General features: G+C 39.4%; 2 protein-coding genes across 7 annotated transcripts in view; one reads left to right on the forward strand and one right to left on the reverse strand.

The window, feature by feature from the left end:
* The first annotated feature begins 831 nt into the window (after positions 1 to 831).
* On the forward strand, positions 832 to 4,750 carry LOC104606210 (F-box family protein). The gene is made up of 7 exons (XM_010271304.3): positions 832 to 2,218; positions 2,296 to 2,421; positions 2,866 to 2,973; positions 3,068 to 3,467; positions 3,561 to 3,690; positions 3,779 to 4,073; positions 4,195 to 4,750. Exons 1-7 carry the CDS (start codon positions 1,544 to 1,546, stop codon positions 4,459 to 4,461), a joined length of 2,001 nt encoding a protein of 666 aa, XP_010269606.1. The 5' UTR covers positions 832 to 1,543; the 3' UTR covers positions 4,462 to 4,750.
* A 287-nt stretch (positions 4,751 to 5,037) lies between these two features.
* Positions 5,038 to 15,448, reverse strand: part of LOC104606209 (putative GTP diphosphokinase RSH1, chloroplastic) — a 41,122-nt gene continuing 30,711 nt past the window's right edge. For 2 of the 6 annotated variants that reach the window (XM_088903122.1, XM_088903123.1), the window contains exons 12-25: positions 13,900 to 13,960; positions 13,733 to 13,795; positions 13,583 to 13,639; positions 13,386 to 13,487; positions 12,579 to 12,737; positions 12,329 to 12,460; positions 12,157 to 12,243; positions 11,997 to 12,068; positions 7,946 to 8,005; positions 6,926 to 7,012; positions 6,390 to 6,846; positions 6,164 to 6,225; positions 5,577 to 5,645; positions 5,038 to 5,494 (exon numbers count right to left, since the gene is read on the reverse strand). In XM_088903122.1, the coding sequence (XP_088759248.1) occupies positions 5,390 to 5,494; positions 5,577 to 5,645; positions 6,164 to 6,225; positions 6,390 to 6,846; positions 6,926 to 7,012; positions 7,946 to 8,005; positions 11,997 to 12,068; positions 12,157 to 12,243; positions 12,329 to 12,460; positions 12,579 to 12,737; positions 13,386 to 13,487; positions 13,583 to 13,639; positions 13,733 to 13,795; positions 13,900 to 13,960 (1,573 nt within the window). In that variant the 3' untranslated portion in view covers positions 5,038 to 5,389. The remainder of the gene's footprint in view (positions 5,495 to 5,576; positions 5,646 to 6,163; positions 6,226 to 6,389; positions 6,847 to 6,925; positions 7,013 to 7,945; positions 8,006 to 11,996; positions 12,069 to 12,156; positions 12,244 to 12,328; positions 12,461 to 12,578; positions 12,738 to 13,385; positions 13,488 to 13,582; positions 13,640 to 13,732; positions 13,796 to 13,899; positions 13,961 to 15,448) is intronic. The other 4 variants (XM_010271302.3, XM_010271301.3, XM_088903124.1 and 1 more) reach the window with 3 other exon arrangements.

Raw genomic sequence — 15,448 nt, forward strand, 5'->3', positions numbered from 1 at the left:
GTCAAAATCTCAAAACACCCACGGTAAAAATGTATCGAAGAACCACCGATATAATATTTGAACGTCAGATAGAATTAGTCAATTAAGTAAATAAAGATAGTTCAAGAAATTTGCCCATGGTCAAAACCTGGTTTTATTTATTTATCACTTTCCGTCTTCACCAATTCAATAATTCATATACCCGAATCGATTCTAGATAGAGACTGGACTGTACTCAATAAATAAATAAAATTAAATATTTTTTTGGGGCTTTGGGAGTATATAAATATATATTTTGTGAAATCCATCTAGTCCAGTTAATTGCGTTGAGGTTCAGCCCAGAAAAGCCCCCCAAAAAGATTAAAAAAAAAAAAAAAAAGAATGTGTCCGTTGTTACGAAAATCGTTTTAAATGGGTGGTCCTTCTCAAGAACCGCCACGTAGTGACTAATGACAAAAAATCCTTCTCCCTTCCCCATTTCCCATATTTGTAATTTTGTATGTATCTCTTCTCTCTTCTCTACGACGATCAACGGCGGAGATGGCTGAACCCCTACTAAGCCCTTTACGTTACGACGGTTACGTTACTACCACACCACTGGATATTTCCGGAGTTTTCGCTAAAAAGTCGCGGACTCGCGGGGGAGGGTGTTATGTGTGATGTGAACATGTGAACAGGTGAACAGTGATGGGGGGTGGTGGTGGTCCCCACACAGTCTCTCCCCTGACCCTGTTATCCATGTGAAAGAGCGAGTAATAGACAGACGTACAAATGGGGGCCCACATACCGTACGGTGAGGGAGCAGTCCGGTGCCGCACAGCTTTCACGAACGGCTTTGTACTTTACATTTTACATTTTGGACACACTCAGCACTCAGGAGTCAGGACGAGGGCCAGGCCCAGGAGGGTACTGCACTGCACCTGTTAATTTGATAACTTACTTTATTAATTAATTAACGGGGCACAATTGTATATTTCCACTTCTACCCCCCATGTTGGCCCGGACCTTGCATCCACAATTATCAACTTTACCCCTTCTTCACAGTTTAACATGGGTGTTTTAAGTCATTTCAACGTAAGGTGGTCCGCAACTCCGCATTACATCACTGACACCCCTCTCTCTCTCCCTCTCTCTCTCTCTCTACCTCTCTCCCTTCTTCCCTGTCTAGACTCTAGATCGAGGTTGAAGAAGAAGAACTGAACAAGGCAGGTACGATTCAGTGGAGGTGTTTCTTCGACAAGGTCTCTACTTCCTCTTCCCGGTCTTTGCATATTACAATTTCCTCTTCTCTCTCTCTCTCTCTCTCGGTGCTCATGCTTCCGCTGCAACTAACTTTTGAGGAATAACTGGGTTCACACTCATCTCTTCTCTACTGGGTGTTAAGCAGACAAAGCAACGAAACGATGCAAGCGAAACAGAAACGTCTCCGCCGGAACACCCGTCTCGTTTCATCGCAGCTCCTCTTCTTCACCACCACCCACCAACTTCTTCTCCACCTTCGTGTCGTCTTCTTGTTCGTTCCTACCTAAGTTCGCTCTCTGTCTAAGCGGGACCAACCTCTATCATGACTATCACCATGAAGAAACCTAAATCCACAATCTTCATTCCTTCTCCTTCATTGCTAACTGTCCTAACCGAAGATCTACTTTTACGAGTACTCGACAACCTAATTGACAGCTCTCATCGGAAAGCATGGCGTTTGGTCTGCAAATGCTTCCTCAGACTAGAATCTCTTCATCGCAAGGCCCTTCGAGTCTTCCGGCACGATTCGCTGCCGAATCTCCTTCGCAGGTACCGACTTCTTGAACTTCTCGACCTGTCCGTCTGCCCCCGTGTTGACGATGGTACGATAGCGTTCTCTTTTGGGGCTGAGCCTGGGGGGTTTTGTTGGACCCGGAGACTGACAAAGTTGGTTCTCTCTAGAGCCTGTGGATTGAGATCGAGTGGGTTGGAGGTGGTGGTGAAGTCGTGCCCGTCTTTGCAAGAGATCGACCTCTCTTATTGCCTGGGGCTTGGGGATCGGGAGGCTTCTGCTCTATCGCGTGCTACAGGATTGAGGGATTTGAAGTTGGTCAAGTGTTTGGGTGTGACCGATGTCGGATTGGCGAAGATAGCCATCGGTTGTACTAAGTTGGAGAGGCTTAGCCTCAAATGGTGCTTGGAGATAACCGATCTTGGAATTGAGCTTCTTTCGAAGAAGTCTACGGGCTTGAGATCTCTTGATATTTCTTATCTCAAGGTATTATTCGATTGTTCGTCTGTTCGTTCATTCTTTGTCGTGTTATTTTCTTGTTTAATTTTCTGGGTTGTTCTTAGGTGACGAACAACTCATTGCATTCAATCTCCTATCTCCGAAAGCTAGAATCGTTATCGGTGGTTGGGTGCTCCTTTGTGGATGACGATGGATTGCTTTTCCTCAGAAACCGGAATCCTCATCTTCAGGTTTATTTTAGTTATTTTACATCCTATTTACTCTTTTTTCTCCAACTTTTAGTCTGCAAATCAATAAAATCAAATGGTTTTTTTGGAGGAAATTGCTCTATTTTCTCCAACTTCTGGGTTCCGATCCTTGCCCGAAATAGGGGTTTCAATTATGTTTCTTTTTCACATCAGCTCTGAAACTCATTAATGAGGGTTCGAGAAATCCCTGATAATTACATAAGGTCTATTGACTCCTAATACGATAGTTTGCGAACAGAGCATGTCACACTATTACATTACTATTTGTAGCAAGAGAGGGTTGAATTCCGTACATGGAAATGCCAACTGCCAAATGCCATAAAACAATTGAAGAAAAAGATTTTACAAAGAACGGAGAAAGGGGATTTAGGGTTCATGATTTTTTATTTTGTTTTAACAAAAGGGGCAATTTTTCACGGGTTGCAGAGTATTGATGTATCAAGGTGTGAGAATGTGACATTATCTGGCTTAATCTCGGTAGTTGAAGGGCACGAAGAGAGTCTGCTTCAGCTTGGTGCCGGTTACTGTTGTTCTGTAAGTATTTCCTAGCTTTGCGAAAAATCTTTTATTCGTTAACATTGTTTCTGTGCGGTTCTGAATTTGGAACATGGATAATTTGATTTAACAGGAATTTGCCGCACCTTTTCTCAACCAATTGAAGGAGTTGAGAAATCTGAAATCGATTAGAATTGATGGGGCTCGAGTAGATGATTTCAGCCTTGGGACCATTGGGGCCAATTGCAAACACTTGGTTGAAGTTGGGCTGAGCAAGTGTGCCGGGGTGACAGATGGAGGCATAGCTGAGTTGGTTGTGGGTCATGCCAATTTGAAGGTCCTTGATCTCACCTGTTGCCATCTGATCACTGATGCATCATTGTCTGCCATCTCGGCTTATTGTACCAAGCTTGTTTGCCTCAAGTTGGAGTCCTGCGATTTGATCACACAGAAGGGGCTGGAGCAGCTCGGATCAAGTTGCTCGCTACTGGAGGAGCTGGACCTCACTGATTGTAGTGGCGTAACTGATATGGGTAGAGCTTGAAATTTGAATGGAATGCTTGCTTGACAGCCATTTCTGTGCAAAATTAGTTCAAAATTTTAAATTCAGTTCTCCTTATTTGCAGGGCTCAAGTGTTTATCTACATGTTCCGAGCTCCTCTACTTGAAACTAGGACTTTGTGTTAACATATCAGACAAGGGTCTACAACATGTGGCATCAAAATGCACCAAGCTTCGTGAACTTGATCTGTACCGGTGGGGTGCCTACCTGCTGACGGTTGGTTTCCTTTTTTGCATGCCATTTACCATATAATGAAGACGATCTTTGATTTATTTGTTACAGCTGCACGGGCATCGGAGATGATGGACTAGCAGCTGTGTCAACTGGCTGCAAGAAGCTGAAGAAGCTCAACCTATCATACTGCATGGAGGTCAGTGATAGAGGACTCAAATATATAAGCAACCTCAGCGATCTACAGGACCTCGAGATGCGGAGGCTGTTAAAGATCTCAAGCGAGGGGTTAATGGCAATTGCTGTGGGATGCAAGAGCCTGTCGGAATTGGACATAAAACGTTGCTACAACATTGACGATGTGGGTTTGTTGGCTCTTGCCCAGTATGCATGCAACCTCCGACAGGTTGATAACCTGATTCTTGGTCAAAATTTTCCTGAGGATTTGCTTTACTTGAAGAGTTGAAGTAGAGAAATGAATGGGAAATCCAATATAAACTCTAATAAGATTTTTTTTTTTGATGCAGATAAACTTGAGTTATTGTCCAGTATCAGATGCGGGGCTGTTTATGGCGATGAGGAACTTGAAATGCCTTCAAGATGCCAAGCTGGTGCACCTTGCCCATGTCTCGTTGGAGGGGTATGAGCTGGCCCTAAGAGTGTCCTGTGGGAGACTCAAAAAGTTGAAGCTGGTTAGCACCCTCAAGGACTTACTGTCATCCAACTTACTGCAGATCCTCAAGGCCCAGGGTTGCAAGATTAGATGGATGGAGAAGGCCTTGATTCTGGTTTAGAATGTAGAATGCGAGAACAAATTAAACAGTTTCTATTTCGAGCTTCTGGTGTACATTCGGGTCTAATGACTAGCTCCATTTGTCAGTTCTCTATTAGAGGATTCCAGTTCGGTAGTTTCTGAATGGTTGAACTTGGCACGAGGACAAGAGAGACAAGTTAATGCCTTCAATACTTTCCAATTCGATGGCTTGTTTGATTTTTTAAAGGTTCCGCTGTATTCCACCTTTTGTATTTGCATGCGATGAACGAGAACGTGAGACATCTAATCTATTTTCCTCAGGTTCAAAATATCGGGCGTATCGGCCTGTATCAAGGCTCATTTCTCCTTTTTTTTTAGTTATATTTTTTGAACTTGGTTCAGAGGGGTTGGTTTAGTCTAAAGTCCGTGACAATGAACTGGTTGAAGAGGTAGACGAGGACCTAGAAGGAAAGGAGTTCTCCATTGATTCAAATGCTGAGACAAACAGGCTGGCAGGGTCGCTAGAAGATAAAACAGGAGAGTTTAATTAAAGAAATAGCAGGCACAAAAATGAAGAATTAAAATACAAAAACCTACCTCAATATCAATATCAGAATTCAGTGGGAAGAGGCTTTATGCGGCCAATTGCATATAACAGATTTCAGTCTCGGTTCTTTCCAAGAAAAAGAAGCTTTACAAGTATGCCAAACCCAACATGGTCACGAAGTCCCTTTAACTCTTTCCTTTATATACAGTCCCCTCGCTCAACAATCTGTTGCTGTGTTATTTCTGTATGAACCTTGAACAAACTAATGAAACCAAGGAATAAATACAAATAACCAAAATCTACATATGGAATCCACTGGATTCTTAACCTCGAGGAAAAGCGAAACATGGGATAAAGCAGGAATCTGATACATAATTGTCGGACTTCCTCCAGGTGGACAAATTCCTCCTTGTTGAATGTTTTAACATTCAAGTAATCTTTGGTTCTCCGATGAACTTGGCCAACTGCAACCCGTAGACCAGCCAAGAACGCCAAGGATCAGGTCAACACTGGAACAAGCATTTACCTGAGGGAAAAACAAAGATCTTCAGAGAGGTGTATCATAAAGAACGGTGGCACAAACATGAAAGCTTATCACTCAGTCATACCAGACTGTCTAGATTCCCTTGAATGTGAAATAGCATGACACCCATTCCCCTTATTCTGTCAATCTCTGCCTGCTCATTAAAGGTATGTTAGACCATCCATATTAGAGATGTTCGCAGCCTAATTGACGAGTTTGGATGGGCTCCTCACATAGCACGCCAGCACGCCCAACAGCCCGTCCCCTGTGCATTAGGAACATCTCTCATATTTGTCATGGGCAAGGTTCAAAATACCGATACACCCGATATGCCGATATGGGCGTATCGGGCGAATCGATACAGCTTTTGATGCTTTTCTTTTTTTATTTTTTTTCGCAACCAGTTCAGGGGGAACGGTTTAGGGCTCCACCCCCTGAACCGGTCAGACCTCTGATACACCCACTGTAAGGGCATATCAGAGGGGTCCCGGAACAATACGTATCGGCCGATACGTGTCGATACTTTGAACCTTGTCATGGATGGAAGATGTTCCCAATGCACGGGGGATGGGCTGTGGGGCGTGCTTCGTGGGGAGCCCATCCAATTATCCAAATTCCTAATTGACCAACATTAACAAGCAACAGGCCTCTGAACACCAACTCGTGACTCACCACACAAGAACAAATAGAGATACCCACAGCTGTCAGCACTGATGTAACCTCTGCCATCATACCTGAAATTTTGGTGAAAACCAATTCATACTTCAAAATGTGAATAATGAAATGTACACAAGATTGAAAGAGATGCCGGGATCCCACAAACTCACAATGGTCTACGGTTTAAAAAAACGAGGAACGATGGAACATTAAACACTGTCATTGAGAACTGTGAGCTTACCTCTTCGATCTATGCATATTACACAGAACCATTGTATTGAATGCCCTTCAAGGTTGTGCCAGGAGGCAACTTTGCCCGTTTTCCAGCTATCCAAACCAGGCAGGACTTCCCTATACATTGGAATGTTGGCATGCATCAACTCTGCAATACCATTTCCTTGAGACAAAACCTCTCCTTTGCCCTTCAAGCTCATATCCTGAACATTCTTATTATGCTTCCCATTGACCTTAAGAACCCCAGCTTTACCATTATGAATGTGGAGAGGATCGTCGTTACTTCTCTTCAAATAAGAGAGTTCTGGAACATCTACAAGGACCTTCTTCCACATTGGTTCAGTATTCTTGGGAGATTTTGAGAACTCTTCTAAATCACTTTCATCTTCAACGTCAGCCACAAAGTTATTTACAGTATCTGCTGTTATTTCAATGGCAGACAATGCAGCTTGCTCTTTCAAGAACTAGACATAAGAAAAAATTCATTAGTGGAATAGCAGCATAAAAACAAAAGAACAAGTCAATCTTAAAAGAAGTACCCACTTTTATAATCTTGTGTCTGGCACTTCGAGTTTTTGCATGTTGGAGCCATTGCTGATGCCTCCGGAAAGCAGATTTGCTTGAAAGAGCCTAGATAAACATAAAATAGATATTATGAGCCATGAAAAATAAGTTAAGATGGCCAAAGAGTTTTTCCAACCAATTTTCATAGCTTTGCAGGATGATGTCCTTCAGAAAAAGACCATATTGAAAAAGGATAAGATTTTTAGCAAATGACAGAAGATGCATGGAACCAGAAGCAAATGTTAATTGAAATGATCAATGCTATCACCAAGTTTCACTTTTTAATATCATCTAGTCCCCTTTTGGATTACTCCTTTATGCTAACTAAAGAATCCCTACACTCAGAAGAGAGAGAACCTTTTCTCATTTTTTTTTTCTGGATCACAAGGGTTTGAAGGTGATGTCTAAAAGACATAAAATTTCATTACAGGCCTTCACAAGAGGCTTTTGGGAAGTCTGCACTCTGGTTATTAGGGATTTTTTTTGATAAAATAGTAATTGTATCCATTAATTAAAAGGAGAGAGAGGTTCCCTCAAACAGTACAGAGAATTACTATCATATAGATTGTCTGAGCAGCTAAGGGAAACAAAAGGCCAATAGAAATCAAATGCCTGAATCAAAAACAATCTGCGCCTGATGAACCCTGAAATCTTTGTTTTAGCAATTATCTTCTCCCTGGGTTTGGTTTTTCTGTCAAATACTGCTTTCCTCTCAATCCAGAGGCTCCAGAAAATGGCAAATAACATCAACTTCCACAGGATATTGCCTCCGCTGCTGAGATCCAAGACTAGCCATGCTGTTATCAGATCGGACAAATGCCTAGGCATCACCCAGGATCCGTTGGGTAACTGAATGAAGTGTAGCCAAATATCATACACATAAGAATAATGCATCGAAATGTGATTCCTCGTGTTGCATAAACAGAAGACTCCTTTCTCAATCAACCTATCAATCATTAGTATTTTCTCCACAATAGCAGTCCACAGAAAGAAGGTTACCTTGGATGGAACATGAGCCTTCCAGATCCATTTCCCAGATGCAGGCTCACCCCTTGGCTCCTGCAGAACCTCATAAAATGAATTTACTTAGAAAACTCCAAACAAGGCTGCTGTCCATATTCTCTATTCTTGGTTACCTGTATAGATCTAGACCTGCCTGACCTCTCCCAGAAAAGCCATTAATCTACCAGCTTCCCGGTCAAAGATATTACACCTCAATAGGTGATACCAATATAATGCTACCAAAATTTTATTTAAGACAGAATTCTGATTTTTGATGCTTGCATTTAAAACCACTTACAAACTTACAAGTAGGCTATGATCCCAACATAACCACTGTTCCATCTGTTGCTTGCAGCAATACTGAGGAAAGTTATTAGTAACTGTTTCTTCACTACAAAATGTCAAGGCCATGGATGATTCACCTGTCTTTACATGCCCTTCAGGAAGGAAGATCAAGACCATACATACATCTAGGGTTGTCAATGGACCAGATTTGGATTGGACCCCATCTAAACCAAAATCAATTTGGATGGATTGGATGGACCAACAAGACATGTTGAATTGGACCAGTCCAGACTTATGGTCCAAAGTATTTATTGGATTGGATTGGACCTGGTCCATCCATAATGAATTTATATTGGATTGGGTTGGATTGAGCCAATATCAGGTCCATTGATAGAAGATAAGAATATAGGTGTCAATGGACCAGGTTCGGGTTAGAATTAAACTAAATTAGAACAAATTTGAACAGATTGGATAGTCCAGACATTGAATTGGACTGGTCCAAAATATTCATTGGATTGGATTGGACTTGGTCCACTTGAAATGGACTCATTGGATTGAATCAGATTGGACCAAATCCAATCCAATTGACACCCCTACATACATCTATATGGTAGTATAAATCTGTAATATACATACATGCAAAGTTCAAAATTTCATCACATATCGGCCCATATTGGTGGGTCACTAATACACTAAATAAGAAGGCTTGCGTGGTTTGACCTATTTCAGGGGGTAGACAGGCCTAATACCTACCCCCTGACGTATTTTTGATAAAAAAAAAAAAAAAAGAATGAGCACAAGGTTCAAAGTACCAATAAACCCCTTGCACCGTATCAGGGCGTATTGATACTTGAACCTTGGATACATGTACACAAGCCATAAATACACTATGGTATACAATGTCAGGCAGGCTCGAGTTGGGTCAGCCAAAACTCAGACAACCTGAGGTCCCAACCCAAAAGGGAGCACCCAAGAAATCTGCCCATATTGAAGTGGATAATATTGCTCTCATCATCAGAAAAACGAAGAGATGGTTAATAATCAACCATAGTGTAAGCACATAATGCAGTTATCCTCCGTTCTAATCACAAGTGTTCCTTTTAAAGTTGGAATACCAAACAAAAGCCCTGATCTTTTTAAGAACAAGAGGACCCCATGCCTCTTTTTGCATGGAAAGCAATTAATTTCCCCCTTTTTAACTGTAAAGTAATTTATTTCATTCAGAGAACCAAATGATACAGAAAGAAGCCCCTGTACATAGGATACATGGCCACACAAGTATACCAATCAACTGTATCATCCATGTACAAAAATAACTATACAAATAAAAAAAAGCTTCTTCCTTTAAACAATATGTGATTTACCACCCAAGGAAATTACATTCCCATTAACTTCTTTGCATAGTTGTCGAGGCGACAAGGTGCCCTTAGAGTCTTCCTCGCCTAATCGCCAAACAGTTTTCTATAGCGTGTTATAACAAACTTTTATATTCTTAATTTTTTGAGGTTATAATGATAAAACAGACATTTTTAAACTAAAATATTCATTTTGTGTGTTTATATACTAATTTCCTTTTGTTATTTTCTTATTTGTTAGGGTTTAATCAACACAACATTGCTAAATGCTGTATTGAACCCTCAAAGACTTCAAAACCTGAACCAATAAGTAAGAAAGAACATAAAATGTTGTCCAATCAACACATTTTCTTCTTTTTCTTTACTAATTTTGTCTTCTTATATACTAATTTCTTCTTCTTCTTCCACCTTTTCTTTTCTTCTTTTCCTATAAGAGAAATAGGGGTTTAGCCCCTATATTTTTCGAATTTTCTTTTCTTTCTTCTTTTTCTTCTCATGAATATGTTGGAAATATGTTGATTTTTCTATACTTTAACATGAAGTTTATACTTTTCTTATGAAAATTATGGATATTTATTAAGGAAATATGATTATGGAACCTAGGGAACTACCCTAGGATACATGTTTTGTTTTTACTTCAAAAAATCCATCGCCTAGGCTACTAGGCGACTAGGCGCCCCCCTGTTGCCTAGCCTCGCCTAGGTGCCTTGAAAACTATGCTTCTTTGTAACCTCTTCTACTGAACTCTACCTTCAAATATTCTAGCACTCCTTTCCCCCCACACTTCCCAAAATACTGCCACAGGAATGATACTCCATGCAACTCTTCCAACCTTAGACCTTTTAATTTCCAGCCTCAATAAACAAAAAAAGACTTTAGCTTAAAACATTTTAGCTTAAGATCCCAACAGTTTTAACTTAAACCATGGTTTCTGGAAGTAAACATAGACCAAATACTTTGGCTCTCCAACCTGCAAGTCAGTACTCTTTGAACACAATACCTCTCTTCTTCCTTCAGCCTATGTAATTCTTTCATTTGGCCAGATGATCCTTTTTTCTTCTCCTTGCTAGATAATATCATTGAATCTGCAGAAAAATCTCAAATACCTTTATTGGCATGGTGAAGAAAGAAAATAGACCAGGCATAAAGATAAACTGGATAGGAGTCACAGGAATTCCTTTTCATCTTTTAGGCTGTGTTTGGTTTGAAAGAAAAGGTAGGGAAAACCAGTAAGAAAATATCATCATTCCTTATTTCAGGATGAAGTGGCCACTCGAAGACTTGAACTTGCATTCTCACATTTGTCATCCCATGATTTCATTTTGCATTCAAATAAATAAATAAAAAGGGTTTCCGAATTAGGTCAATCATGAAAGTTCCATAGATAACCATCTGTTTTTGTCACATGGAGGAACCTTATGGTCAACCTTAACAGTTCATAACATAGGGGATCCTCTAAATTGAGCCACTGGAGATAAACCATAGTCCCTACTAGTACAATCCATCCAAACTTGCAAAAACTTGAGTCAGGAAGCTATGATCAGGGAAAAAGAGATTCATATAATCATACAATTCTTTAAACTGCCCTTTCTTTTGGACTTGCTGTATGGGAAAAAGAACTAATCCATAGAAAAAGAAACCAAAGTTCAAATCTTTAACTTGCTTATTTCCCCATCACATTCACCTCAGTGGGACTTTACCCTTCCTAATCATAACATTTCTTAACAACTGCACTAGCATCCTCTTTGCTGATAACATCGACAGCCACTAACACAAATGACTCGGTCATCTCTCAACTATAAACTACTGCAGTACATTCTTCAGAATTGCTCTTCTTTAACCTTCTAGTCTTTCAATGTACAATCACAATATGCATCATTTAGTAACTAAAACATGGCCATAACATTAAGCTTAACTTAAACTAAAAACATGATGACATCATCATCATCATCATCACCACCACCTAAGCCTTATCCCAACTATAAGGAGTCAGCAAAATGAATCTTGTTCTGCCATTATGTTCTGTTCAGTGGCATATCCATCATTAAAAAGCATGATGATAGAATATTTATATATTTTCTCACATGCTTTGTTTGGACATGTTCAGCAAGAGAAGCAAATAAATAACTGCCCTGGTGAGGCAGTAGTTTGTGAAAGAGAGGTTTAATATAAGAAGAGTATGAAGTTAAAACTATCATAAAAAAAAATGAGACATAGAAACCTATCTTTGTCTTCATATTGGGATGTGAGATGAAAAGTTGATATAAACAAAAGAAAATTCATGTGCTTCCAAAAGTTTGAACAGAAATTTTCTGATCAACAAGAGAGACAAGTACAAATCATTAAAAGAAAAGTTCCATAGAAAAAAAGTCCACTCCTGCAATTGTGGGAGAATGATGAGTACTAACATTATATGTAATTATCTCTACAACTTCAGCATTAGCCAGTACATGCAAAGGAGAGACAAGATTACCATTGACCTGCATCAGAAAAAGTTGCTTAGTTTCTGATTCAAAAACAATGCTAAATCAATATAAGGTGAAGCAAGGTGGAACAAATCCAAATAACCTTTGCAGCAACCATTTTGTTGCCAATTTCAGTGTGTATCATATAAGCATAGTCAATCACTGTAGCTCCCTTAGGCAGGTTTTTGATCTGCATAACATGTCAAAAAAAAGAGTAAGAAACTTGACATCATAATATTTGAAGGTAAAATGCATGTAATTAACTGTTATCTTACCTCTCCTTTTGGAGTGAACACAAAGACACAGCTTCCTAACAAATCTCTGGTGATTGTGTCAACGAACTCCCTAGAGCTCATGTTCCCAACAAACTCCTCTTGCCATTCTCTAATAGCATTTAGCCAGCCAATCTATTGATAAACATCACATCCATAAATTACCAATTGAGACAAAGATTTGAAAGGAATTACAATGAAAATCTATCAAGAACTTGATATCAGAATGTGGTAAGGGTGATTGATCATCTACCCTGAGAGCAATGTTTGCATTGTTCAGACAGACTGTTCTTCCTCTTGAATTTCTTCCTTTGAGCATGGCATGTCCAACTAAATCAGTGACAAATACTTTCCCACTGTAGTGAGCGGCAATGCCTCTCTCAGCTATCAGATCCATCTCTTCAGTTCTTATCTGCCAAGAGTAAATAGAGATAAATATTTACAATAGATTCAAATGGCAACATTTAAGATCAAAGTACATTCAACATATTTTTCTTTATTGTTCATTTCTTCCCAAGAGAGGACAGTTTTGATATGGTACTTGGGGACTATTCTTTTTTTTGGATTTTGAGGGGGGAAAGTTGGTCAATGGGACTTTGGTTCCCATTGACCAAGATGCCCATGTTCTTTTTTCAAATCTATGTGAGGTCCATGGAAAATTTATTTTCCCTGGGTGGGTAAGTGATACCCATCTCCCAGGTGGGTAAGTAATTTTCCCACCTGGGGGGAAAGTTGCCAACACTTGTATGGGACAAAATTGTCCCTTTTAATAATGGTTTTTATGGCTAAAACATCCATTTTCTTATTTACCTGGGAAATAAAATAACATGGGTAAATGCACTTACCTGGGTAAGTATTTCCTAAGAAACACTTATCCGGGTAAATGCATTTACCTGGGTAAGTAACTTCCTGAAAAGCGAACAGGGCCTTAACAGGATGGAATGGCAAAACATGATTCATGTAGCCAACCATATATGGTTGGATAAGACTTAGATGATGATGATGATGACGACGATGATGATGATATCCAATGCATGATGGACAGATGGACATAAGTTACCTGAACTTCTAGCCGAAACATGCTCTCATACAGAAAGGGGATCACCATTGTGTGAAGACTTTGATAACCATTAGGTTTTGGGGTTGCAATGTAGTCTTTCATCTGATAAAAGGATAACCTTATATTTCTTTTCAACTTTTAAGATAGAAATTAAGAGAAACACAAAGTAGAGACAAGAAATTGTGGACTATACGCACAGCACGAGGTATGGGGGTCCAAATTCCATGGACAAGTCCAAGAACATGATAGCAAATCTGTATACAGCACAATAATCAGCAAATGGTAAATATCATGCATAAGTAGTCCAAATGACAGAACCTGAAACTTTGACATAAACAAAGATTCACCTGCTGTGCACTACATAAAGGTCCTACTCCAATACATGGCTTTGGTTTTATGATAATACGAAGCTGTTACATGAAGGAAATGTAAACAATGAATTAAGTATAATACAGATTTGTAACAGATTCTAATGATAACTCCAGATTTTTCTCAATAGCAAATCAAAACAAACCTGTGCAATTTGGTTGACCTCATTTATTGAACCTTTGGACTTCAGAACAGCTTTATAAATACTGTAACACATAATAATAGCAGTGAATAAACATAGATGCATAAAAACAATGCATCATAATCACAAACAATGATTATTAACAAAAAAAGAAAAAACATGAAAGTTAACAGACTCGCATTGAAGAAAACTACACAAAGATTGATTGATTTGAAAAATCTAGAATTCCCTAATGAAACCATAGAGGGACCAGCAGGGCAAGGGAATTTAAAACAAAGTTACAAATTCTCCCCATTTACCTTCTGAATAAAGTCTATCTTATACAATCTCCTGAGAAAAGTTGAAAACCAGTCATTGTTGAAAGTTTTGTGATAGAGTTAAGCAGCTCCTTATGCTTCAATTAATCTTAGAATTTCTTGCCCTTGAGTTCTTTTCTTATTTCCTTTTATATGCATGTCTTAAGGAGGGGTGGTATGGTTAATGTAGCATAACACTTCATCGAAGAAACAAATAATACAGGGAAAAAAAAAAGAATTCCCAAGGACTTCAGGCACATATTGATTAGTTGCCAGTTAGATGTTAGTCTGTCCTTCAAATCTGATATAAAACTGATAAAAGAAATAAGAAAAGTGAGAGAGAAAGAAAGGTTACAGGAGAATAGTAGAAGAAGAGAGTTCGATGGTTCTCTCTCTCCCTTCACTAATCTTTTATTAAACTTAATTAATCATGCTAATTACAAGTCTGCCCTTTAAGTGGGCGGCCAGCAAAGTAGTAATTTAAAAGAACTTAAAAAGAGGTTAACAGGCCCATTAAGAAAAGGCCCATTAACACATAAAACAGATATAACATTACTTAAACATAAAAGAAATATTAGGGCCCATTCAGCCTAGTCTCTCTACACTCCCCCTCAAGCTGAGCATAAATGTCAATCATGCCCATCTTGCTTATATAGTGTATCAGATTTCCTTTTAGAACACCTTTGGTCAAAACATCAACCAACTGCTCTTCTGAAGCAATAAATGGCAAGCAGACTTCCCCTGAAGCAACTTTCTCCCTTATGAAATGTCTATCAACCTCCATATACTTAGTTCTGCCATGCTGAACAGGGTTATGTGCAATGTTGATAGCTGCCTGGTTGTCACAATAGAGCATCATTGGCTTTTCATAGTCAATACCCAACTCTCCCAAAAGTGATCTTAACCACAATAATTCTGACACTCCATGTGCCATTGTCCTGTACTCTGCTTCAGCTGAGAATCTGACAACTACAAACTATTTCTTACTTCTCCATGAGACAATGTTCCCTGCCATCAAGGCACAATATCCTGAGGTGGATCTTCTATCATCAATACATCCCGCTCAGTCAGCATCAGTGTATGCCTCTAGCTTCATGTGTCCATGCTTGGCAAACAGAATACATTTCCTTGGAGTGCCTTTCAAGTAGCACAAAACTCTTTCTGCAGTTGCTAAATGTGTATCTCTAGGAGAATGCATAAATTGACTAATAACACTTACTGCATAGGAAATATCTGACCGAGTCATGTAGAGATAT

Source organism: Nelumbo nucifera, chromosome 4, assembly GCF_055504915.1.
Source record: "Nelumbo nucifera cultivar China Antique chromosome 4, China Antique-T2T, whole genome shotgun sequence".
Taxonomy (NCBI): Eukaryota; Viridiplantae; Streptophyta; class Magnoliopsida; order Proteales; family Nelumbonaceae; genus Nelumbo; species Nelumbo nucifera.